We start from the raw sequence: 23169 nt of genomic DNA on the forward strand, positions 1-23169 counted from the left end.
GATTTTTTTCAATAGTGGGACACAGTAAAAAAAAGAAGAATCAGCTTTCCCCAATTAGAGAGGGATCAGCTGTAAAGAGACCTGTCAGTTTGTGTAGATTTAGGAAGTCCCTTCCTGATTTGCCTGTGAGGCCGACACAAGGCTTGATTACTGCTGTGGTGATACTTCCTGACTCCTAGCAAGTACTTCCCTCTAAACTGATCAAGTTCTGATTGCTCTCAAACCTGGCTCCACCGACATCTTATATTCTCCCTGCCATGAGTACAGTGCTCAAACGGGGGGGTGGGGGGTGGGGGTGATTTACTTCAACTTTTTGTCAACTTTTCCCCCACCTAGCTGCAATGAAGAGGGCTGCTTTGCCATTACCACATATGACCCTCAATACCCGCATCAATTAAGAATTCTCTCAATCTCTCCAATTCATTCCACCTGCAAGTCCTAGCCACTACTAATGTCCTCCACAGGCCCTGGCAATCCTGATTTGTCTTCAGCTGGTGTGTCAGAGGGGCAGTTGCTCATTATTCAAAGATTGTTTGGGTTCCTTAAAACTCAGGTGATAAAGGCTGAGGTAGGAGGTATGCTAGGCAAGGTAGAGACGTCAGAGCAGAGTGGAATTTTTAGGACAAATAATTTATTTGCCAAAAATGCACTTTTGGTCAACCCAAATCTTGGTATTTGCCATGATTTCACTGAATAGTTCTAGCCAAAATAAAATTTTGTGGGGAGTGAGTTGCCATTCACAAAGCAGTGGTGGGCAAGGAGGAAGGTGGCAGCAACAGCAGCAGGAAACACTTAAGTTAGAGCTTTTAGGCCAGTGATTAGAGCACTCTCCCAGGATGTAGGAGACCCAGCTTCAGTTCTCTGCTCTGCCTGATGCGGAGCAGGGATTTGTACTTGGGTCTCTTCCATTACAGGAAAGTGCCCTAACCTCTAGGTTATAGCATAGTCTGGGGTGGGTCTCTCTCAGTGTCTCCTGTTGAAGCTGTTCCACTTTACAGACAATACTCAAATAACCAGTGGACCAGAGAGTGAGAATCTCTCTTTACCTAGCAGTTGGGGCACTTGGGGGGGACTTTTTTGATTCACCAATTTTTTTTTGGAATTACAGTTTAGGTTGAACCAAATTGTTTTTTGGAGGGAGGGTGGGTGGGGGGAATGGACAAATCCCTTGGCTGTTGCAAATGGAGACTGGAGTCCTAGTGTGTCCAGAAAGATGACAGGTACTGATGTCTGTGAGGGTGGAGACAGAAACCATGAAGAGGCTGCTGCTACTGTGGTCACATTAGGGGAGGTAGTGGCAGATAGTACTGGGAGCTTAATTATGGGTGTTTGCTGCTGAAACTTGGAGCAACATCAGTGGCAAAACTCCCATTGACTTCAATAGGGACAGGATTTCATCCCTGCTGTCTTGTCAGTGGGTTGGTAGCCTCTCTGGTCAGGATGGGGAGGGAGAGAGAGAGAGTGAGTGTGTGAAGAGGATCTTGGTTCTATTATCTTTTAAAAACAGTTGTCATGTTTATGGGTGTCCTAGGGCAGGATCAAAGGCTGTTCTGGCAACATACAAATGAAAGGTGAAGGATGAGAAGCAACAAAAAGCAAAGGGAACGAGGAGTGGGGTTGGGAACACAGCTTGCTAGTTCTGGCGTTCTTTCCTTTTTTCTTAGTCTTTTTAGCAATATTCTCGGTCACCAGGTCTGTGAGCTCTTTCCCAAGAGCTGGGCTGATTTTTTGCAGCAGCTGATTAAAATCACTTCCACGTATTTTATGACTCCTGGATATCCCTGTCCAGATTCACATGTAGGAAGATACATATGGTCATCTCTTGGTAAAGTCCAACATCAGAATGATCTAAGCTGAGTTAACTGGGCTACTTTGAGAGGCTCTGCAGTGATGGGCTGCTCTGTAGCAAGGCTTATCCCCAAGGGTCCTGAGACCCCAGACACACTGCTCTAGAGCATCCAGCCCATGGGGCTCTTCCCCCACTGCATCCCCTAAATAACCTGCAGGTTGTAGACAAGAAATACAAGCACATTCCCATAAAGAGCCTGCATGGTGGTGCAGCTTCACTGCTCTGGGACCTGAGCTAACTATCATGATTGCAGCTTAAGTAGACGTACCCTGGGATTTCAGTACAGACCGACCCAGAATTTCACCCTAATGAAATTTTGCTTCTAGATTAATAAGCAACATAGGAATGACCCAGAGATTATTATCCATTAATTTTTGGAGTGTTGAATTGAGATGTGTAATAGATAGGGCCCCACCCCTACCACTTTCATAGCCATGAAAAATGTGTCACAGACCATGAAATAAGACCCTCCTTATGAAATCTGATCTCCCCTGTGCTGCTGGGAGCACCCCAGCTGGGGGTGCCTAGCTGCAAGTCCTGGCCCAGCCTGGCTTCCTACAGCAGCAGGAAGGTACTTGGAGCCGGGTCTGATCCCTCTCCCCAGGAGCAGCCATGCAGGGGAAAGAGCAAGTCCTGTCCCTCCCCAGCTTGGCCAGGATGAGCAGCTAGGACACCCAGACTAGGTGCTCGCAGCAGCATGGGGAGATCAGATCCACCTCCAGGATCGTAGTAGATGCAGCTGTTCTCAGGGTGCTCAGCACAAAAGTGAGGGTGGTAATCCTGTGACCCCCCCTCTCCATAGCTCCCTTTTGGTCAGGACCTCATGGTTACAACACCCTGAAATTTCAGATTTAAACATCTGAAAATGGTAAATTTACCAATTTTCAAATCATATGGCTGTGAAAATTACCAGAATGGGTCATGAATTTGGTAGGGCCCTAATAATAGGCTTCCAGTCACATACCATTTCAAGTCCTGTGTTAGTAGGAAACTGAAGATCTAAACAAGAGACAGAATGATATACAGTAATGCCTCACTTAACGTTGTAGTTATGTTCCTGAAAAAATGTGACTTTAAGCAAAATGATAAGTGAATCCAATTTCCCCATAAGAATTAATGTAAATGAGGGGTTAGGTTCCAGGGAATTTTTTTTCCCACCAGACAAAATACTTTATTATACACACACACACTAAGTCTTAAACAAACAATTTAATACTGGTACACAGCGATGAGGATTGTGAAGCTTGGTTGAGGTGGAGGAGTCAGAGGGTGGGATATTTCCCAGGGAATGCCTTACTGCTAAATGATGATCTAGCAGTTGGCTGAGCCCTCAAGGGTTAACTCTCACACTCTACAGGGCACCTGGAATAGAGGGAGGGGAGATAGCATCGCAGAGACAGTGTGTGTGTGTGTGTGTGAGAGAGAGAGATGCACATTTCCCCTTTAATTACACTGCCTTGTTAATTAGATCAGCTTGCTGAGACTGCAGCTGTTGCCAGCAAACTCCCTCCATCCTGAGCCCTGTTGTGTCCCCCCTGCTCTATGGAAGATGGGGTAAGCAGGGTGCAGGAAGACACTGACATTACCCCCCCTCTTCCTCCTTTCCCCCTCCCCCCACACACAGCAAGCAGGAGTCTCAGGGAGCAGCTCCAAGGCAGAGGGCAGGAGCAGCACATGGCAGTGGGGGGAGGGACAGCTACAAGTGCTAGCCTGCTGGGCAGCTGCTGCACAGGGAACTTAAGGGAGTGGGGAGCTGATGGGGGTGGGGGCTGCCAGTCCACCCTGGTTCCAAGCCCCCACCAGCTAGCTGCAACAGGCTGCTCTTCCTGCAAGCAGTTGCCAAACAACATTAGAAGGGAGCATTGCTCATTTAAAATTGTGCATGTTCCTTCATTGATCAGCAACATTAACCAGGATGACTTTAAGTGAGGAGTTACTGTACCTGAATCAGGTGTATATATGCCACTACTCAAAGAATGGGAGGTACGGAAGTGGTCAGTGTGTAATGCTATTTACACTGATGTGTAGAAAACCAGTTTTGTTAGCTTTAGAGGGTCTTGCTGCTTTAGTTGAGTTTTGTTCTGACTCAAGTGGAGCTGCAAGCTGGTGGAATTTTTACATGTACTTGCATAAGCCAGCAGCATGGGAATACTTGCTGTCTAGTAAAACTAGAACATGGACTATGGTCAGTTATTTTCACAAGGGTCTATTAGATTTCAGGGACTAGATACTGTATTAAGCAGGGTTCTGGGAACATCTAGCTCTTAAGTACTGTGGAACTTAAAATGGAGGGGCTTCCCTACTTGAGTTTAAAACTCAATCCATATCCTCAAACAATCATATGCAAAGAGCTGTTTAAGGACAGTGATTGCTAAGCAAGCATGATTGCTTTAGCTAGGACAGCGTTGGCAGCCCTGTTGAAATATTGTTCTGACAATAGTCACTCTGTGTAAAGCAGCTGTAGTCAGACAATTGCTCTCAAAGCCTATGTTACTCCACCACCACAGAGGTCAGTATTAGACAGTTAACCTTCCTTTGGCAAAGAATAAACCAAGATTAGACAATCCCCACTATGTGCTCAGAAATGTTTCATTTAATAGCCACAGTCACTAACTGCAGATTAGTTACAAGCATATTCCTAGTAAAGCTGCATCTCAAAGTGATTGAAGCTTGCAGAATTGGACAGTAGTGTCGTGCAGCAACAGTCATTGAACGGATTCTTAACAGCAAGTTCTGATCCAACAGGGAGATGGGAATTCCTCAGGCTCTCTCATAGACTCTAGTGCTGGTGACCTTGTTCATGGTGCATTCCTAGAAGGCAAGATGATTAATTCAATTTCTGCACTATTACAGCAGAGTTCTAGGAGTTTAAGTGAACAAGGATATCGGTCATATCAGAGTCCAAGGTGTTTATTTAGTATTTGTCACTCTGATATTTAATGTTGCATAAGAGTAAAGCATTTCTTGCCTCCTGGAACATGTTACAGAGTGATCGTAATATCAGCTTCTCAGCCAGCACTAGTATACTGGAACTGCAGGCTGCATGTCTGCCTCTAACTTTCTGTCCAGCACTCAGATTGGTGTTTAGTACAAGAATACAAACTCTTGGGTTTTGGTCTCTTTAGTGGTTCTCCACTAGTTTTGTTTGAAGTGGAACTTTCCTACTTTGTATGTTATGGGTTGGGCTAAACCTTGTTTAAAATGGTGGGTATAACAGTCCCCCTTCATTTGTGATAAGTGTAAGAAATAATTAAGTGCCTTTTTAGAACCAGATAGCTGAAACACGAGGAGCCTCCACCCAAACACAGGTATAATCATCACCTAAGATGAAAGGTATATGTTGCACAATCCAGGTTCTTGTTTGGTGGAGGTTTGCATCTCTGTGCATGAAGAGATGCAGAAGTGGCAAAGAAGCAGAGAGTCAAGGATACAGCCAGAACCTTAGAACCTAGCCTGGAGAACCTCAAGAGACTGAACACTTTTGGGCTAAGTACTGGCAGGAGAGGGGCTTGGAACTGTGAGCAAAGATGCTGTCTGTTCAGGGAAACAGGACTTTGTGCACTGTAAATACTGGATGTCAAATCAACTCTTCCTCCTAAGTAAAGAGGAACTAGGCCAAGTTTTGCCCATCTGCTCAGGCAAAAGAGGGGTAACCATATTTCTGTACTTCACTTTCTTACATGCACCAGCAGCTCTTAATGAGCATTTCTGTTTCAGCTAGAGTATTTAGTGCTCAGATGAGGGTTTAAAAAAAAAAAAAAAATTGAACTCACCACCACAAGCTTACTATCCACCAGTTCTCTCTTTATTGTCGTCTCTTTGCCATCCCACTTCTGCACATGAATCAAAGCACCATTGTCCAAGGTGATAATGCTCTGCCAAGACAAAAGAAGCAGAGGGACTCTGGGTCAGACAGTCACAGCACACAGAAGATTTGCCTCTTCAATCATTTAACAAATCCCATGTTCACAGCAGATATTCAAGCTGGCTTTCAGGAAGCTTCCTGGGAAGACCCAGGTTTCAGACTCTTCTTTACCACTGCTTGCACAGCTCCTGAGAAGGCACAGATCCCATTGTACTGTAGCTGTGAGCCTTGACTAGCATGGGATACATGTGCCACCGCAATACATCCATTTTGTCAGCCCCTCTTCCCCCCGCTGGAAGAAAAGGTGTCAGGAGACACAGATGGAGAGTGGAGTTGGGCAGGGGTGAAAGTAACTTAAGTGTACTGCTAAGTCCTTGAGTCCTGAGCAGGGGTCAGGGCCTCAACAGGAAGGGGTGTGGCCTTTAGAGCCCCATGCCCTAAAAAAAAACAAAAACAACAAAAAAAAAAAAAACACCCACACACACAAAAAAAAAAAAAAAAACCAAGATTTAGCAAGTGGCAGTGGTGGCTGGGAGCCCCGGGCCCTTTAAATCACTGCCAGAGCTACCAGCTGCGGAGGTGGCTGGGGGCCATTTAAAGGGTCCGGGGCTCCTACTACCACAGTCAGGGCCATCCCTAGCTATTTTGGTGCCCTCCGCAGGTGGGCTGTGTGGGGGAGGGCGGCTGGTCACTTCCTGTGGGAAGTGGAGCGACCCAGCCCCAGCCTGCTCCGCTCCCCTAGCTCCCAGCTGCGCCACCGGCGAGTGCTGGGGGGTGGTTCCCCCTTCCCCCAAGCCAAGGGAGTAGAGCAGGATAGGGCCGGGTCACTCCACTTACCGCAGGAAGTGGCCAGCCCCGCTCTGGTCGGCCTGGGGCCAGTCCCCCGCGGAGGCCTGCTCTACTCCCCTGGCTCCCAGGCTTGGGGGGAGGGGGGAGACCGCCCCCCAGCACTCGCCAGCGGCACAGCTGGGAGCCAGGGGAGCGGAGCAGGCTGGGGCTGGGTCACTCCACTTATGTGGTGAGTGCAGGATCAGGCCTGGCTGCAATCTTCAGGGGAGTGGGGGCAGGGCTGGGGTGGGGTGGAGCAGGGGCGGGGGCCTGGGGAAGAGCCGGAGCAGGGGCAGGGGCAGCACACAGCTGCGCAGGGCACCAGGAAATTTGGTGCCCCGAATTTCCTGGTGCCCTACGCAGCTGCCTACTTTGCCTATGGGTAAAGACGGCCCTGACCGCAGTGGAGCCCCAGGCCCTTTAAATCGCAGCCTGAGCTCCGCTGTCGGAGCCCGAGGGTAGCAGCGGCGGCTAAGGGCTCCGACGGCGATTTAAAGAGCCTGGGGCTCCCGGCCGACACTACCACAGCAGAGCCCCGGGCCCTTTAAATTGGCCACGGATCCCCAGGGGCTCCCAGCTGCTGCTACCTCAGGGCTCTGGTGGAGATTTAAAGGGCCCACAGCTCCACTGCAGTAGCTGGGAGCCCCTGGCCCTTTAAATTGCTGCCCGAGCCCTGGGGTAGTAGCGGCGGGGCTCCGGTGGTGATTTAATGGGCCAGGAGCTCGCTACCGCGGCGGAGCCCCAGGGGTCCCGGCCACTTCTGCTACCTGGGGGCTCCGGCAGCAGGGCTGGTGCAGCAATTTAAAGGGCCCCAGGATCTAGCTGCTGCTGAGAGCCCCAGGCCCTTTAAATTGCCACCTGGGGAAGTCGGTCCGGTACTGCGTGCCGACTCTTGCTGGTATTATGTACCAGCTTACTTTCACCTCTGGAGTTGGGGCTAGTCCCAACTACCTTGTGTTATCACTTGTGATTTGATGTAGTGCATAGGGGCACCATCTGCTTTGGCCCACCACATATGCAGCTGTGCCTACTGGAGGCAGTTAAGAAAGCATGGCAAGGAAGGGGAGTAGAAATTCTAGTCTTATCTAAAGGGAGAAAAGCCCTATTCCATCCTGACCAATGTGAGAGTGATTCGACATAGTATAAGGTGCCACTGCCAAGACTACTACATAACACTCCCCTCACGCACTTGTCCTCTTGAGTAATTTTCTGGGCCTCAGGCACCTTGAATTCAGTGAAAACATCCTGCTATTGAAGTTTTGCAGCTAGTCCCAAGGCCTGGTCCACACTAACCCCCCACTTCGAACTAAGATACACAACTTCAGCTACGTTAATAATGTAGCTGAAGTCAAAGTACCTTAGTTCGAACTTACCGCGGGTCCAGACGCGGCAGGCAGGCTCCCCCGTCGACTCCGCGTACTCCTCTCGCGGAGCAGGAGTACCGGCGTCGAGCACTTCCGGGATCGATTTATCGCATCTAGACAAGACGCGATAAATCAATCCCAGAAGATCAATTTCTTACCGCCGGACCCGGAGAGAAACTCCTATTCGACACCATGCAGCAGATAAGGAGCATTTACTGGTCAGCCTTTAGAGGGGAGAGCTGGGCTTGTGCCCATTTTCTGCTTTGTAGTGTATGAAGGAGGGCTGGATATGGTCAGTTTTTTGTTGTGTTTTTAGTTGAGTGTTAGCAATTCCAGTCTTTCCTACCCAAAAAGGAAAGGGCAACTTAAGTAGTCAAATTACTACACCTCTACCCAGATATAATGCAACCCAATATAACAGGTTTGCATATAGTGCGGTAACCCCGGGGCTCGGGCAGCACTTTAAAGGGCCCGGTGCTCCGGGGAGCCCCGGGCTCTTTAAATCACCGCTGGAACCCTGCTGCCGCTACCCCGATATAACAGGGTAGCGCCAATAACACATTAGGGATTTTTGGCTCCTGAGGACCGCGTTATATCAGGGTAGAGGTGTATTTTAACAAACATTGAAAGCCAAGCCATTTATAGAAGGGATTTTTTAGAGTAAGCATTTTATTTACCATCTGTTAGTTCCAGTGACTAGTGAACACTTCAGAGAAAGGAAGTTGTTGGACCTTATTGTGGGAGCACAATGGGCATGAGGATTGCCCCAAAGCCAACCAGAAGTGCCGAGCATGACCTCCCCAGTTCTTATGAGGCAGGGGCAGAAGGGAACCATGTCTAAAGAAAGTCATCATGAAGCACGAAAGGGCACAAACCCAAAAGTCCTTTGCAGGTCACCTTTAAAGATTAGCCCTCACCTTGGTTTTCCTGTCATCTGCTGTGGTTTCCTCAAACTCTTCCCCCAGCTTGAAGGAGATCTCTGTGTTTTTAAAGGTGCTCTCTGTCTTGATGGTTATTATGTCATCATTGGTGCTGATCACCACACTAGGCTTGGCCAGGCTGCCAAGCTTCCTAGTAGCAAAACCCACTCCTTGAAAAGAAAGGTACAAGTTACCAACTTGGATTTTACATACACCTCCAGGAGAGAGAGCTCGGTAAATAGGTCTGTGGATGTACTAGAAGTCATGGCTCCCTCGGTCAGGTAGACGCTGCAGTTCTAATAGAAGTACCAAAAAGAGACCATCAGATACTATATAGACCTTTTCCCTCTGTATGTTGTAAGAAGGTGCCATTTTAATAGTCACCTTAGAAGTTGAAACAGTAAATTGAGTTGTACTAGCATGCTCTAGGAGACAACTAAATACAAGCAATAGATGTGGAGTTTAAATCTTAATCCAAGCTTTCCTAAATAATAGAGGTGTTTGTTTGGCTACATACCTAGTATCAGCCATTCAAGTAATTACATTAGAGCCCTCATAACATTTCCTGCTTATGAGTGATAATTTGTTTGTGGATTCACAATCAATAGTTAAGAATACAATATCAGTAAACAGCTCCATGCAGATACAAGATAGCTCTTCTTTCTTAGAGGAGGGAAGATTAGCAAATTGACTATTCATTAGGAAAGATTTGTAATATATAATGAAAATGTTCTACCACCCCAAATTCAAACATATCAATACTATAAAGCCATTCCACTCTGTTACCAGAGTGAATCATTCATAAATAGAAGGAAAAAAACCCCAAATGCACTCTCAATATCTTCTATTTTAAGAAAAGAAAAAAAAAAAACCTGCTTAACTTTTAATATAGTCCTTACCCAATTCTTTCATATAGCTCTCAAAGTTTTCACTAGAAATGAGTTTCCAGATTCCTAAAAATGGCTCACACATGATGTAAAATATAACTGGAAAAATTACTAAGCAAAGAAGAAAGTAGTCTCCTTCTAAGATCAGAAACTGCTATGAAATATAGGTGCTCAGGCACTTCATTTTAAAGATGCCCTAAACATGTGATACTCAGGGACAACCAATCAGGAGAGGCAATGTAAGGACTCCAATCACTTTCACTGTTATTTCATTTAGCACAAAAGGGCAATTAATAAAGGTCACTAATCCCAAATTAATCTGCTATTCAAAACTGAGTGTTTTCAATGGAGAAACATAGTAAATATGAAGAATCAGCCTTCCCCAGTTAGAGAGGGATCAGCTGTAAAGAGACCTGTCAGTTTGTGTAGCTTCAAAGAGTCCCTTCCTGATTTGCCTGTCAGGCCCTACACAAGGCTTGATTACTGCCTGTGGTGATGTTTCCTGGCTCCTAGCAAGTTCTGACCTTCCCCCTAAACTGAGCAAGTTCTGATTGCTCTCAAACCTGGCTCCACCAACATCTTATCTCCTCCCCTAAGTACAGTGCTCAAATTGGGGGACGGGGAGTGGTGATGTACTTCAACTTTTTGTCAACTTCCCCCCCTGCTCCCACCAGCGGCAGTGCAGAGGGCTGCTCTGCCATGACCACAAAAGTCCTTCAATACCAGTGCTTCGATATTGTGATGCCAACTTTTCCCAACCTAGCACTAAAAAATTCCCAAATCTGGTGAAAAATTCCCAGATAAAGTTTTTTACAGTGCTTCTATATCCTGGGCAATTTCCCAAAATCTGGGAATTTGTGAGTAAAATGTTTTGAATGAAAATTCCCAATTTCCCAGGTTGAAACATTTTACTCACAAATTCCCAAATTTTGGGAAATTGCCCAGGATATAGAAGCACTGCTCAATACCCACATCAGTTAAGAATCCTCCCAATTTATCATTCCATCTGCGATACCGAACCCCCACTAATCATTATGTGCCACAGAGCTCCTGACAGTCCTGATTTGGCTTCTAGCTCTGTTGGCTCAGCTGTTGCTGGGAGGGAAGGGAGGCAGTTCAACTAGAACCCGAGGATTGTTTGTTTCTTTAAAATACAATATTATATGCAAGGTATCATGGAGACTTTAGGAATATAATCCACTGTTTTTTAAATTCCACTTACTTTATGGGGGCTTAAATAGTTGACCCTGTCCCTTTAAGACAGATGCAACTCTTGTTTTGGAAGGCTAATTTCTTTTCAAATGATCCCCTATAGTGTCAGGTGAAAGCTAAGATCATTATCCTGCAAATATGTACTTAACTTTAGAAACACTGAAGCCAAAGGGAATATTTAAGCACATGCATAAGTACTTGCAGAACCAGGGCTTGAGTTTGTGGATTCTTTCTTCCCTTATGGTTTTTACCGTAAGCACCTTGAGTTTAACTTTGTTACAAAAATGAAATACTGGTAATTAGGGGGCCTGACATTAATTTTCTCCCATTGATCAGCTCCCAAGTATCACATGTCCAGGAAATCTTTAAAAATAAGGGAGGGGGGGGGGCTGTGATATATTGCTGGTTGCTTTCTTGCTGAAAGTTTGGGGGTTTTCCCCTCTAAGGATTATTGTCTAGTAAATCCCTACAGAATGTGTGATCAGTTCTTAGGAACCTGGAAACTTGTCTCCAGTGAAAAATTTGAAGATTATATGAAAGAATTAGGTGAGAAATACTGTTTTCTTAATGAATAATCTTGTGATGCTTTTTCTCTTCAGATAAACTGTAGTGGGTTTGGAGTTTACCCTTGTAACTTAACCAAAAAACCCCAAACTTATACTGATTTTCAGGGGCTGCCAGTTAATTGTACTCAAGGGTGTTCCTATTTCTTGATACTGCATTTCCTAGAGTATGTAGTTTGTGTAGGGATCAGATACATACAGGTGCTATCTTGTAGAGTGCCAAGGTATACAACATAGTTACTTAATTAGTTCTCATCAATATCCCTGTTCAGTCTGAAAATGACAATATGCTACGTATAGTCTTAAATTGCCACACTGGGTGGGGAGGAGGTAAAAAGGCATTGTAGAGATATAGTATTTATTGGAGATATCCCATCTCCTAGAACTGGAAGGGACCTTGAAAGGTCATTGAGTCCAGCCCCCTGCCTTTACTAGCAGGACCAAGTACTGATTTTGCCCCAGATCCCTAAGTGGCCCCCTCAAGGATTGAACTCACAACCCTGGGTTTAACAGGCCAATGCTCAAACCACTGAGCTATCCCTCCCCAAGTGTAAAGATCTTAAAGTGTAAAGTATTATAATAAATAATAATAATAAATACACTAGAGTAAATTTCATGCTCCATTGGTGAACCTGTATTCAAATCAGTTACACAGGTGTCACTGAGGCAACCTATCCAGTGGCTTATATGGGGAGTCATAAATGAAGCAGAACACATCTAAATAGGTGAGATGGAAAGGGGCAAGATTGTAGACTGGCTTGCATAATAATCCTGCTATTTAGCTAGACTTGTAGACACAAAACAAAAAAGCATGTATGCATAAAGGCATACAACTAAAGGTAAAATGGCAGCTGCCATGATGTAGTAAAATACAATGATAATGAATACTGGGCTCTTGTATAGTAACTTTCACTGATAGATCTTAAAGTGCTTTACAAAGGACACCAGTATCATTATCCCCATTTTATAGATGAGAAACTGAGGCACAGAGAGGTTAAGTGACTTGCACAAGGTCACCCAGAAGCCCAGTGGAAGAGCTGGGGAAAGAACCCAGGTCTCCTGAGTCCTCATCTAGTGGTAAATCCACTAGAGAACACCGCCTCCCATAACTGTGCGCCTCTGATTCTCTCCTCTACCTGCTCCTTCAGTGTTTGGTTTGACATGGGAGATGGGGAAACCTCTTGACTCCCCAAAATGTGTGTATTCCTCACATCTTTAATAAAGATACCTGGAAATATTTTATCAAAAGGAAAATTTCTCTCTGAAGTAAGAGATGATCAGCTAAGGATCCTTTAAGCCTGCTGACTATCTGGTGGGTGGGGGGAAATACACATCTATACTTATGATGCCTTTTCGGGGGGACAGGGTGTTTATCTGTGCATGTCCTCCTAATTGTCCCACTCTCTGTTTCCAGGCTACGCTTTGTGCTCTCTCCTTCATTGCCAGACAGAACTGCTGTCTTTCCTTTGTTTTCAGATCAGAGTGAAATCTTAGATGGTATCTTGTGTGTCTTCTTCAGGAGTGGGCTTTGCCATGAGGAAACTGGGCAGCCTGGCAAAGCCTACTGTCCTCATCAGTGCTGATGAGGATATGCTAACAATCAAAACAGAGAGCCCTGTTAAAAATACAGAGATCTCCTTCAAGCTGGGCCAAGAATTTGAGGAAACCACAACAGATAACAGGAAAACTAAAGTAAGGTGTTGGGGCGGGGGGAGTGCTTGGTGTTACTGATCAGCTTGTGATGTGTGGATTTTCTTGTTCTCTTTGGGCGGAGGGAGGGGATAGGATAATCTACTTGAAAGCACTACAGTCTGAAAACCATCAGATACAGCTGTACCATGGATCTGGAATTTTGATTAGGACACAGAGCTGAGAACATGGTATGGTACATGGGGTAAATAGCCCCTTTAACTTGCAAGATGCTGGCAAAATCGCTCACCTTGCTGTTATGTCTTTCCAGAGTGTTGTAACCTTGGACAATGGCTCAATGATTCATGTGCAGAAATGGGATGACAAAGAGACCACAATAAAGAGAGAGGTGGTGGATGGGAAGATGGTCGTGGTAAGTGAGACAGTTCCTGCTATCTGACCAATGAACACTGCTCTTCACAGATAGCTGAATCCCCATGTTAATCTCTTCATTTTGGATAATGTGGACCAGTGTTTTTATTAACAAGTGAAAACCCCTCATGTTGTATCTTTGAACAGCGTTGGAAATTGTTTTAGCTACTTCTAAGTACTGCTTAAAGACCATTGCTGTACAATAACTTCTTCTAAACTTTTGAGACCAGTGGATTACTAATGTAATTCAGTGCTAAAGGTGGTGACTTAGATTGCAGTCTATTTGAATGCTCTCTACCTTCTGCAAGTCTAGCATGCACCTGAACAGCTTTGTTGAGACATTTCTATTTTGTCTTGCTATTGTAATTTCATTGAACTCCTCTTTATCCTTCTAGGAATGTACCATGAAGTATGCCATCTGCACTAGAGTCTACGAGAAAGCATGAAGAAACTATCTGCAGTTAACTGTAACTTGCTGCTGGGAACTGGCTCAGTTCCACAAGATAAAGGCTACTGTTTTCCTTCTGTTTGCAAAAGTTTTGAATAGTCATGTGCCCGCAATGTACCATACTTCAGTTTAGTTACTACTTGTTTGAACTGGGGCGAGTGAATAAAATATTTCCAGACTAATGTCCTAGAGTATTTGTGTGGTAGTGATGCCTGATCCCTTGGAAAGATCTGCTTATACTGCAATCAGGCCACAGCCTGGGCTTCTCCCATCTCAGTATCCTAGAGCCCAGGGCAGCCTGAGACCAAATGTCTACACTGCAATTAAACAGTCCCTTAGCCCCAACCCACATCAGCTGGCACAAGCCACCCACAGGTGTCTAAGTGGGGAAAAGATATACCTGAAGTGGCCTACTTGACCTTGATTAGGGCAGGAGTGCCCCAAAAAGCCAAACCCTCAGCACAAGATTGGCTTCTTCCCATTCTGGGGATTAACAAAAAGAAATGGGGATCGTGTAATTGAGGGACAGACCCAAAAATGCATGGATGATAGTCAAAGGAATATGGTAGAGGGAACACCAAGTGGGAAAACCCCACTGCTTCAAGAAGAATGCTAGGAAATGGGAGGTCTAGAATACCCCCATGGAAGTCTGTCCAGGTAGGAGAAGGAATATAGTTACAGAGCTTCCTGCGGAGGTCTTGGAAACAAACGAACGTCCTAAACTATTATTAAAAAATCACTTATCTCCTCTTTTCTGGATCTTTGTTACTGATGTCTCCTTCTCCTGAGATGAACACTCAGAGATGAGCACAATGCTCAAGATGAGGGTGCTAACAATTTTATATAGTGGCATAAGAAGTCCTTCTGCCTTCAATCCCATCTCAATATATTCTGGTTTCTAATTGCTGCATCCTTTCAATGACACTTGTCTTTGTGTAATTGTTATTGACTGAGAATTCTGCAGTGTGTGTAAGTAGCTCAAACTGATTGGTCCGGTAGCAGTTACCTTTCACTCATCACCAATGATTTTCACCAGCATTTGTGCTGCTCATTAGCCTGCTCTGCAATTCCTCAAAAGCAAGGAAAACAATCTTCCTTAGTCTCACCTAATCAATTTTTAAATTACTGGTAAATTGTCATCTCTAAAACCCCCTGTTCAGGATCGTTAACAAACATATATAAGACTCATCTTATTACCATTGGAGCACCCCAGGGATGTGTACTACTTTACAATGTTCAAAATTGCATAACCTTCCTCCTTTACCAGTTGCCAATTATTTGCCTTTCCCCTGAGACTAATTATCTTCCAACCTCATCTCTTGAGAGAGACTTACAAAAAAGCTTTTTTTCAAAAGACAAGTCAACTATCTTTCTTCATCTACTTTAACTGGCACGCGATGCTACTGGGAAGATAACTTACCATTTCAAAACAGGTTTTGGCTTGTTCCTTTTGCTTTCACCTCTGGCTTTTAGAGCTCTGCCTTTAGTTATTATTCCGGTCCTCACCTTGCCAGATGCTGAAGTAAGGTTTGTTGGCCTGTAACTTCCTAGTTGGCCCCAGTGCCTCTCAATTTAGGTACAATACTGGTCTCCTACTATAGGAATGGACTGTGTGTCATCTTTTATTAAAGAGACAAGGTGGGTGAGGTAATTTTTACTGGACTAACTTCTGCTGGTGAAAGAGACACGCTTTTGAGTTTCCAGTATGTAAGAGTTCCAGTGGTGCATTCTAGACCTCTAACAGGGATGAAGCAATAGCACAAGAGTTGGAGAAAATCTCATTCTGCACCCCTTTCTGATACCGAGAAAGTGCATGATATGGGAGTATCACTTAGCCATCAGTAGTAGCTTGAGTATTAAACAGATAATTATGGTATTGCCTTTGGCGCTGTCTGGCCCATCTTCACCCCTAACTTTTTCCAGGAAGTTCTGCTCTGTCATTGAAGAGCACTCTATTTGTTTCCTGTTTCTATCACTCTCAGAAACCTAGATTTCCCTTTCCTCTTAATACAGGATGTTGACTTTAGTAGAGATTGATAAAAGCCAGTGGTGCAAGTAGAATTCATTTCTTACCGGTACGCTGCACCAGCTAAAGCTGGGGGGGGCACATGACTCCTCACATGACCCCAGCCTGGGGCTCTGCGCTCTCCTCTTCCCTCCCCACGATCCATCCCATGTTACTTGCAGGGGGGAGTGCTCCCAGTGGGTGGACACGGCACAGCTGCTGTGTGGGCTGCTAAGAGAAGAGGGCTTGCTCTCTGGAACAATAGCCAGTTCACAGTCACACCTGCTTTGGGAATTGCCAGCAGAAGAGCTTCAAACTAGCTCCTTCTGACAGCAGAGAATATTTTTTTCAAACATGCTGGCAACCGAGCCCCATACCGGTAGCTCCTCTGGTGCGGCTGTATAGCCCTCAGCCTTGCCCCCAGCCCTTCCATGCAGCTGCATCTCCTGAGTCCTGTCCAGGGTCTGTAGAGCAGCCCCGCCAGAGGACAGGGCTGGGTGGGGGAGGCTGGGACGGTACAGCCGTGTGGGAGAAGCTGCCGGCGTGGGGTTCTGCTCCTTTCACCGCTGCGGTTCCTGGGAGAGCCTTGAACCACAGCGCTCTCCCGGGAACCATCGCGGCGAAAGGAGCACTGGCAGCCCCATGCCAGCAGCTCTGTACCATCCCAGCCCTGTCCTCCGGCAGGGCTGCTGTACAAACCCCGGATAGGAGACGCAGGCACGCAGCTGTGTGGAAGGGCTGGGGGCAGTACAGCCACGCTGCAGGAGCTGCTGGCATGGGGCTGCCCGGCAGCCTGGCGTTCTGCTCCTCCTGTGTCTTTCCAGTATGCCATACCGGCTATAAATAGCTTACTTGTATGGCAGACTGGACCGGACCGCCCTACTTACACCACTGATAAAACCTAACATAACTCCCCCTTTTACTTTGTCCTGAAATCCACCATGGTGATTATAGCTAAAGAGTCCCTGCAGCTGGCTCATCATCAGGTGCCATAACCTCTGGGAGTTATTTGCAGCCAATGCAAGATACAGCAGCCTGTAGGCTGCTCAAACCTGTGCTGGGACCAGGGCAGTGCCTGATGGCCCCAGGATCAGCAAAATGTGAAGGCGAGTTAGTCACCTTTCCTTCCAGCCCTTCTCTGGATGTACACCAAGTACAGCTTTGCCACTTCAGAGAAGCAGAGGAACAAAGGACAGACTCAGCACCTTCTCTCTGAAGGCAGACACATTTCCAGTCCCCTGTCAAAATAATAATGTCTCACCCAGTTCTTTCATGTATTCCTCAAAGTTTTCACTGGAGACGAGTTTCCAAGTTCCCAAGAATAGCTCAGGCGTTGTGGGAGTTTGCTGGGCATTGACAAGAACAGCTGCTGCTACCATGGAGAAAAAAGAAGGCGTGAGACATGTAAACCCTGACAACTTCTCTTTAAAAATGGCCTGAATACGTAATACTCAAGGCCAACTAGTGACAGATAGTGTAGGGATAAAACAGTGCTAGGAATCAGATTCCAGTCACCAGCACTTTTATTTCCTTAGCCACAATACTGAAAGCAGAGCTAATTACAGTAAACACCCTACAATTTGGTAGTCCCAAACTCTACCACCCATCAAAAATATAAATCTTATGCTAGAGGGCCATATTTAAAAGTGGGGACCAAAATGAGCAAGATAAAAAAAATACCTAATCTAAGTAACAATGACATTGGCAGCTACAGATCCTCCCAAGCAATCAGCCAATTGTTTTTTTAACCATGACTTACTTATTTGGAAATAAAGCTTGACAGCTGTCTGTCCTTTCAACAACATAGAAAGCAAACATGCTAAAATTCAGTCAGGAATCCCATTTCTCTGCAGCCTTGCCAGCAACTCCTACGGCGGCAGTGCTGCAACCTGACAGACATCTACCAGTCCCATAATGATTGTATCCATGGAATACTGTGCAGCAGCTTGGATCTCCAGTCATTATTGTGGGAAGCTGGACTCAAGTATCAACTATGGCCTTCGTATCATCTGGTGCAACCCAGACAACTCACATCTCCACGCTTCCACTCCCAGCTCCCATTGCTGCCCCAACAATTAGGTGTGAGGGCAGATCCAGGGCTGCATTGTTGCGCACAGTCAACCACCAAGACAGCTTACGTCACAATTTCATCTCAAAGCCACATCCAAAATGCCAGATAATGTGACCACTTTTTTGAAACCATTGAGCTTCCCAGACAGTACCTCGGACACAAACTTTCTAAGGAATGGCAGCAACAGGAGGCTCAGGACTATGTTTTGCATTGATGTAGCATTTCTTGACAGATAGACAACTCACATCTGCAGCCTCTAGTGTCTCTGGATATGCTCTTGCATGCCCCCCAGATAACCATATGAGCCAAAGGGTATGTCTACACTACAGGATTAATCCGAATTTATATAATTCGAATTTAGGAAACCGATTTTATAAATTCGAATGTATTCGGCCACACTAGGCACCATTAATTCGGTGGTGTGCGTCCAAGCTACCGTAGTAGCATCGATTTCCAGAGCGTTGCATTGTGGGTAGCCAATAACATCTAATTGCCAATAACATCGAATTGCGGCCACACTAACCTTAATTCGGATTAACAATACCGATTTTGACGCTACGCCTCTCGTCGAGGAGGAGTACAGAAATCGAATTAAAGGGCTCTTTAATTCGAATTAAATGGCTTCGTTGTGTGGACGGTTCCAGAGTTAATTCGAATTAAAGCCACTAAATCCGAATTAAAGGCGTAGTGTAGACCAGGCCATAAGATCCTTCTTCGTTACAACAGGATATGTTGGAGTCATGGGCAGTTTAACTTATATCTTTACTGTTAATCTACTTGAGCTCCCCATCCTGCCCCCGTGGAGCTCAAGAACAAATAGCATATCTCTGATGATGGACTGCCCTCTTTATCATCTTGATGGTAGATGAATGTGCTTGACGTCTCTAGATAATGCTGCTGTGATAAATTGGCTACATCACTTACCCAACCTCTAGTTCATTGTTTGTGCCGCCAGAAGGCATATGCCAGATGTAACAGTGGATCCAGTTTCTACCATCCCATCCGATTTACAAAGTTTAAAATGTTTTCTAATTAAATCAATTCCTTTGCTCCTGACTCACCCAAACTTGGTGTGTGTCTGAGAGAGAGAGAGAGAGCAGCACTAATGGGCCTATGCAAAGCTTCTGGTAGTGTCTGGTTCAAATCTTCATTTTCTGGCTTTCTTTTCCGACTGTTATGTTTTTAATCAAACAATTATTTCAAAAGCCTCGTTTCTGTACTTGTAATATTACCGACATACAGATGCTCCAGAGACGCTTCTAGACTTTGCAAAAGTGGACGTACATTTTCCCCTCTTACATACCTTTTGTTGTGAGTAATTTGTTACAATAAACCATGTTCGTTTCTTAAATGCAGATAAATTAATACCCGTGGGAAATTCTCACCAAGTTTTAAAGCCTGCTTGCTGAACTACACTCTCATTAGGGCTGTCAAGTGAGGGATAGGGCCTTGTCTGATCCCCATTAAAGATTTCACACCTCAAGAAGGGAAGGGTTTATAGTCAATTATACTTTGGCTTCTCATTATGGGTCTGACCCAAAACCCACTGAAGACAAAAAGACTCACATTGACTTCAATGAGCTCTGTATAAATTGGGCTAGAGAATGCCTCTGTCTGTGAAGCATTCCTTTCCAACAAGGCGGTACAGGAAAACTGGATTGCCTGGAGAGACCCACTGTGAACGTCAGCAAGGATTGGCTCACTGAGGAGAATAGTGTTTCAAAGGTGTTCTCAGTCTGGACAATCTGTCCTTCAAACTGGCATAAGAGTTTGAAGAAACCACACTAGAAAACTAGAAAAACAACCTGGGGACTAAAGTTTTCCTGATCAGCTGGAAAGGGGGATGGGAGCATTTTTAAAAGCAGCAGTAATAAATCTCCAATTCAGCAGAAGGGACTGTTCTGCTGAAATCCAAAAGCAGCTGTGGGGTCAGGGATGAATCACCTCTAATCTGGAAGGCCCTGTGCCACGCTGTCACATACATAACAGTGGGGGACAATTCAGCAAGATAGTTAAGGGAGAAAAGATTACTTCAGCTGGGAAGAAGTTGGGACTTGCTGGGGCATGAGTCTGGATATACTGGGGAGTCAATGAAAGAGGTGAACTAAACTGGGAAGAGGAAACAGGAGTCATAGCTTAGTCAGTGGCTCTCAAACTTTTTTACTGGTGACCCCTTTCACATAGCAAGCCTCTGAGTGCGACCCCCCTTATAAATTAAGAACACCTTTTTATATATTTAACACCATTATAAATGCTGGAGGCAAAGCGGGGTTTGGGGTGGAGGTTGACAGCTTGCGACCCCTCATGTAATAACCTTGTGACCCCCTGAGGGGTCCCGACCCCCCTGTTTGAGAACCCCTGGATTAGATCATACTATGGAAGTGAGTCTGAAGAAGAGCTGCACTGGTGCTAGAAACCAGATTACCACAATGCCAGGGAAAGAGAATTGGGCCAAAGAACTGGAAGTTGGGAAGGAATTCTTAGTAATGGGAATTGGCTCCTTTGACTGTGTACTATGATAGTAATTTAGGATCAAAAATAATTAGGAAACATACCATCAATATAATATCTCATTAATGTCCACGCTACAGTTAATAGATTCAAATCTCTTGTCAGTTACACCCATGCAAACTTAAAGTCAGTTGGGCTGCACTGGTGTAATTGATAGAATTTGCCACAATAACTTTAATTACATATTACATTTATTGAGTCTTCTATCTGATGATACAACATTTCAACTGCCAGGAACACTGGAAATAGAAGAGAGTTGATATAAGTTTCCAGAATTAACATGGACATGGAAATATAGCATGCTTGAGTCCAGGAGAAGCAACTGGAAAACCAGCATTTGCAGATACAGCTATCACTGATGGGGTAATTAGTTGGGACATAGTGATCTTTTAATAACAATTAGTGAAAATGGACCATGGTATTAAAATAAAAAGTCTCCATTTTCACAATTAGGAGAAAAAAATGATATGCAAACTGATTGCAGTTTCATTGGTATCATATATGCTTTATCCACTGCAACTGCCATGTGGTAAAATATCTGAAGTGTCCCTTGGAACACCATACCAGCACTCCACAGAGAATGAAACAGGTACATGGTGGAACAGGTATCAGAGGTCAGGCTTCTGCTCAGGATCAGAGTTCACCCAGGCATAAGCAGGGATCTTTACTGCCACATCATCTGTTGAGAAATAAAACCAAGATATCAAACACACAACATGTTGTATTTCCAAATGCATAGTCTTAAAAGGCGCAACCAACAGCGAATGATAGCATTGCTGAGACTGCAGCTGCATGACTTTTCCCCCAGCCATGCTGCACAAAACATTTAGCTTCTTTAAAGCAAAATAACTAGAAAAGCTGAAACGCACACATTTTGCTTTGGGCCTGATCCTGTTTTCCAAAGCCCTTGGAGTCATGAGACCCAGGTTCTATCACAGCAGTACCCCGGGGACCCTGTGTTAATCTCTTTATCCCACATTTTCAGAAGTGGTCTATTTCTGGGTGCCTTGGTTTTTGAGTGCCCAACTTTAGACATGAGGAGCCTGTTTTTCAAAGATGCTAGGCACTCACAATTCAGTCTGAAGCCCGTCTGACTGTGACTGCTCAGCATCTCAGAAAATCAGGGCTCAGGTGTCTGAAGTTGAGTAATCACCCCAAATTAGGGCCATATTAGCCCCATTAATTTCTCGGGACCACCTTGTGAGTCCCTTACTCACATTGCTGAGTGATTACTTACATGAGGTGTCTCACTGACATCAATGGAAGTATTTGCATGAGTGGTACCTGCTCCCACAAGAAGGCGTACACAATGTGGCCCTCTGTCGCTCTGGTCCTTCTCTAAAATGTGGACAATACATACCTTCCTCACAGTGACTGCGTAGCTAAATTCACTCCCCGCGATCTAGAATTCGTACGTTCCAGCAAATCAGTTCTAAACACACCTTACTTGAAAATGCTGCTGCTGTTTTTCTGCCCAACTCTCCAGAATCACACATCTTACCTACCCAGGGGTCCGCACAAAGTGAGTTACCCTCCCTGAGCAGGGTTAAACCACCTTTGAGACATAGAAACCAAATATTAGTAGCACAGAGTTTTATATTTACAGTTATCCAGTGGGCTAAACATGTGCACTATGTGTATTCAGTCTCAGCTCACAAACAAAAAACATTTGACATTTAAAACAAGAGTCTCAACCTTTTCCCATCCCTGCAGCTTGCTGACATTTGGTACATTCCTCTGACCTATTAAGTGCTGATTCTCCAGCTCCAGCAGTAGGTGGCACTAGAGAACACTGACCCCAATGCACTGCAGCAGAAAAGATACAGCAGAACATTCACACTGTAGACATGATTGTTTCACTGAGTCCGGGGTGAAGTTCACACCACTGAATAAGCATCAAACTTTACAAATCAGGTGCCCCCAACTGATTCATAAATTTGCTGATGTTATGGCTGCAGCTGCTCAGCTATTGCTCTAACCAGCTGCTCTGTTCCAGTGAGCTACCAGGGGGACTCTAATTAATGAACATCCTGAAGTTCACTAAAGCACAGAAGTCTCATCAATTGCAGTTCCATGCTAGGTAGTACATTGAAAGCCTATAGTTAAACTATCGCACAGAACCTACTCACCTTCACATAGGTGGATTATATAGAATGGGCTGAGTTTATTCTGATAACGGTGGTGCTGCAATTCTTCTGTAGGACCTGATGTTGGTTTGGACCCCTGTAATTCAAACAATAAATGAACTGACCAAGTGTCTTGCTTTTCCCCCCTCAAGACAGTTCCATTTTTCAATGGTCTTGACTCTGTTCTGGAAATTTGACATCTTAAAATGGGACAACTGTCCCATTTTATGCACAACATCTCTCCTCACTCCTTTACCTAGCAGAGGGCACTGCTACAAGCTGTGAGAAGCCATACTCCCCATCCCCCTTCTATTGGGAGAGCAGCAGCAGCAGGAAGAGGACCATGGCAGTGGCACCAGATCACCCCCACAACTTGACCATCACCAAACCCCAGCCAGTGGCACCACCACCAGGCCAGCATTAGCAGCAGAATCACCACCCAGGCTGCGAGAGTAGAAC

At 45.2% G+C, this 23169-nt stretch overlaps 2 protein-coding genes across 3 annotated transcripts; one reads left to right on the plus strand and one right to left on the minus strand.

Annotated features, from left to right (window-relative positions):
• Positions 1-4609: 4609 nt before the first annotated feature.
• Positions 4610-21179, minus strand: LOC135874625 (fatty acid-binding protein, adipocyte-like). Of its 2 annotated transcripts, XM_065399511.1 has the most exons (5): positions 21149-21179; positions 17264-17374; positions 8824-8996; positions 5623-5724; positions 4610-4660 (listed from the first exon to the last, which is right to left on the minus strand). In XM_065399511.1, exons 1-5 carry the CDS (start codon positions 21177-21179, stop codon positions 4610-4612), a joined length of 468 nt encoding a protein of 155 aa, XP_065255583.1. The 2 variants fall into 2 exon arrangements, with proteins under 2 accessions (XP_065255583.1, XP_065255585.1); XM_065399513.1 differs by lacking the exons at positions 17264-17374; positions 21149-21179 and adding an exon at positions 9726-9798.
• On the plus strand, positions 11399-13995 carry LOC135874626 (myelin P2 protein-like). Its single transcript, XM_065399514.1, has 4 exons — positions 11399-11471; positions 13008-13180; positions 13449-13550; positions 13945-13995. The coding sequence occupies exons 1-4, from the start codon at positions 11399-11401 to the stop codon at positions 13993-13995; spliced, it is 399 nt and encodes a 132-aa protein (XP_065255586.1).
• Positions 21180-23169: the final 1990 nt, after the last annotated feature.

The sequence above is a fragment of the Emys orbicularis genome, chromosome 2, assembly GCF_028017835.1.
Source record: "Emys orbicularis isolate rEmyOrb1 chromosome 2, rEmyOrb1.hap1, whole genome shotgun sequence".
NCBI lineage: Eukaryota > Metazoa > Chordata > Testudines > Emydidae > Emys > Emys orbicularis.

Coding starts and splice junctions, on each gene's coding strand:
- LOC135874626 (XM_065399514.1), top strand. CDS start 11,399: ATGTGTGATCAGTTCTTAGGAACCTGGAAACTTGTCTCCAGTGAAAAA. Junction 11,472..13,007: donor AGATTATATGAAAGAATTAG/GTGAGAAATACT, acceptor TGTCTTCTTCAG/GAGTGGGCTTTGCCATGAGG. Junction 13,551..13,944: donor TGGATGGGAAGATGGTCGTG/GTAAGTGAGACA, acceptor TTATCCTTCTAG/GAATGTACCATGAAGTATGC.
- LOC135874625 (XM_065399511.1), bottom strand. CDS start 21,179: ATGTACCTGTTTCATTCTCTGTGGAGTGCTG. Junction 17,375..21,148: donor TCATTCTCTGTGGAGTGCTG/GTATGGTGTTCC, acceptor TCTCCATGGTAG/CAGCAGCTGTTCTTGTCAAT. Junction 4,661..5,622: donor TGGATAGTAAGCTTGTGGTG/GTGAGTTCAATT, acceptor CTTGCCTTCTAG/GAATGCACCATGAACAAGGT.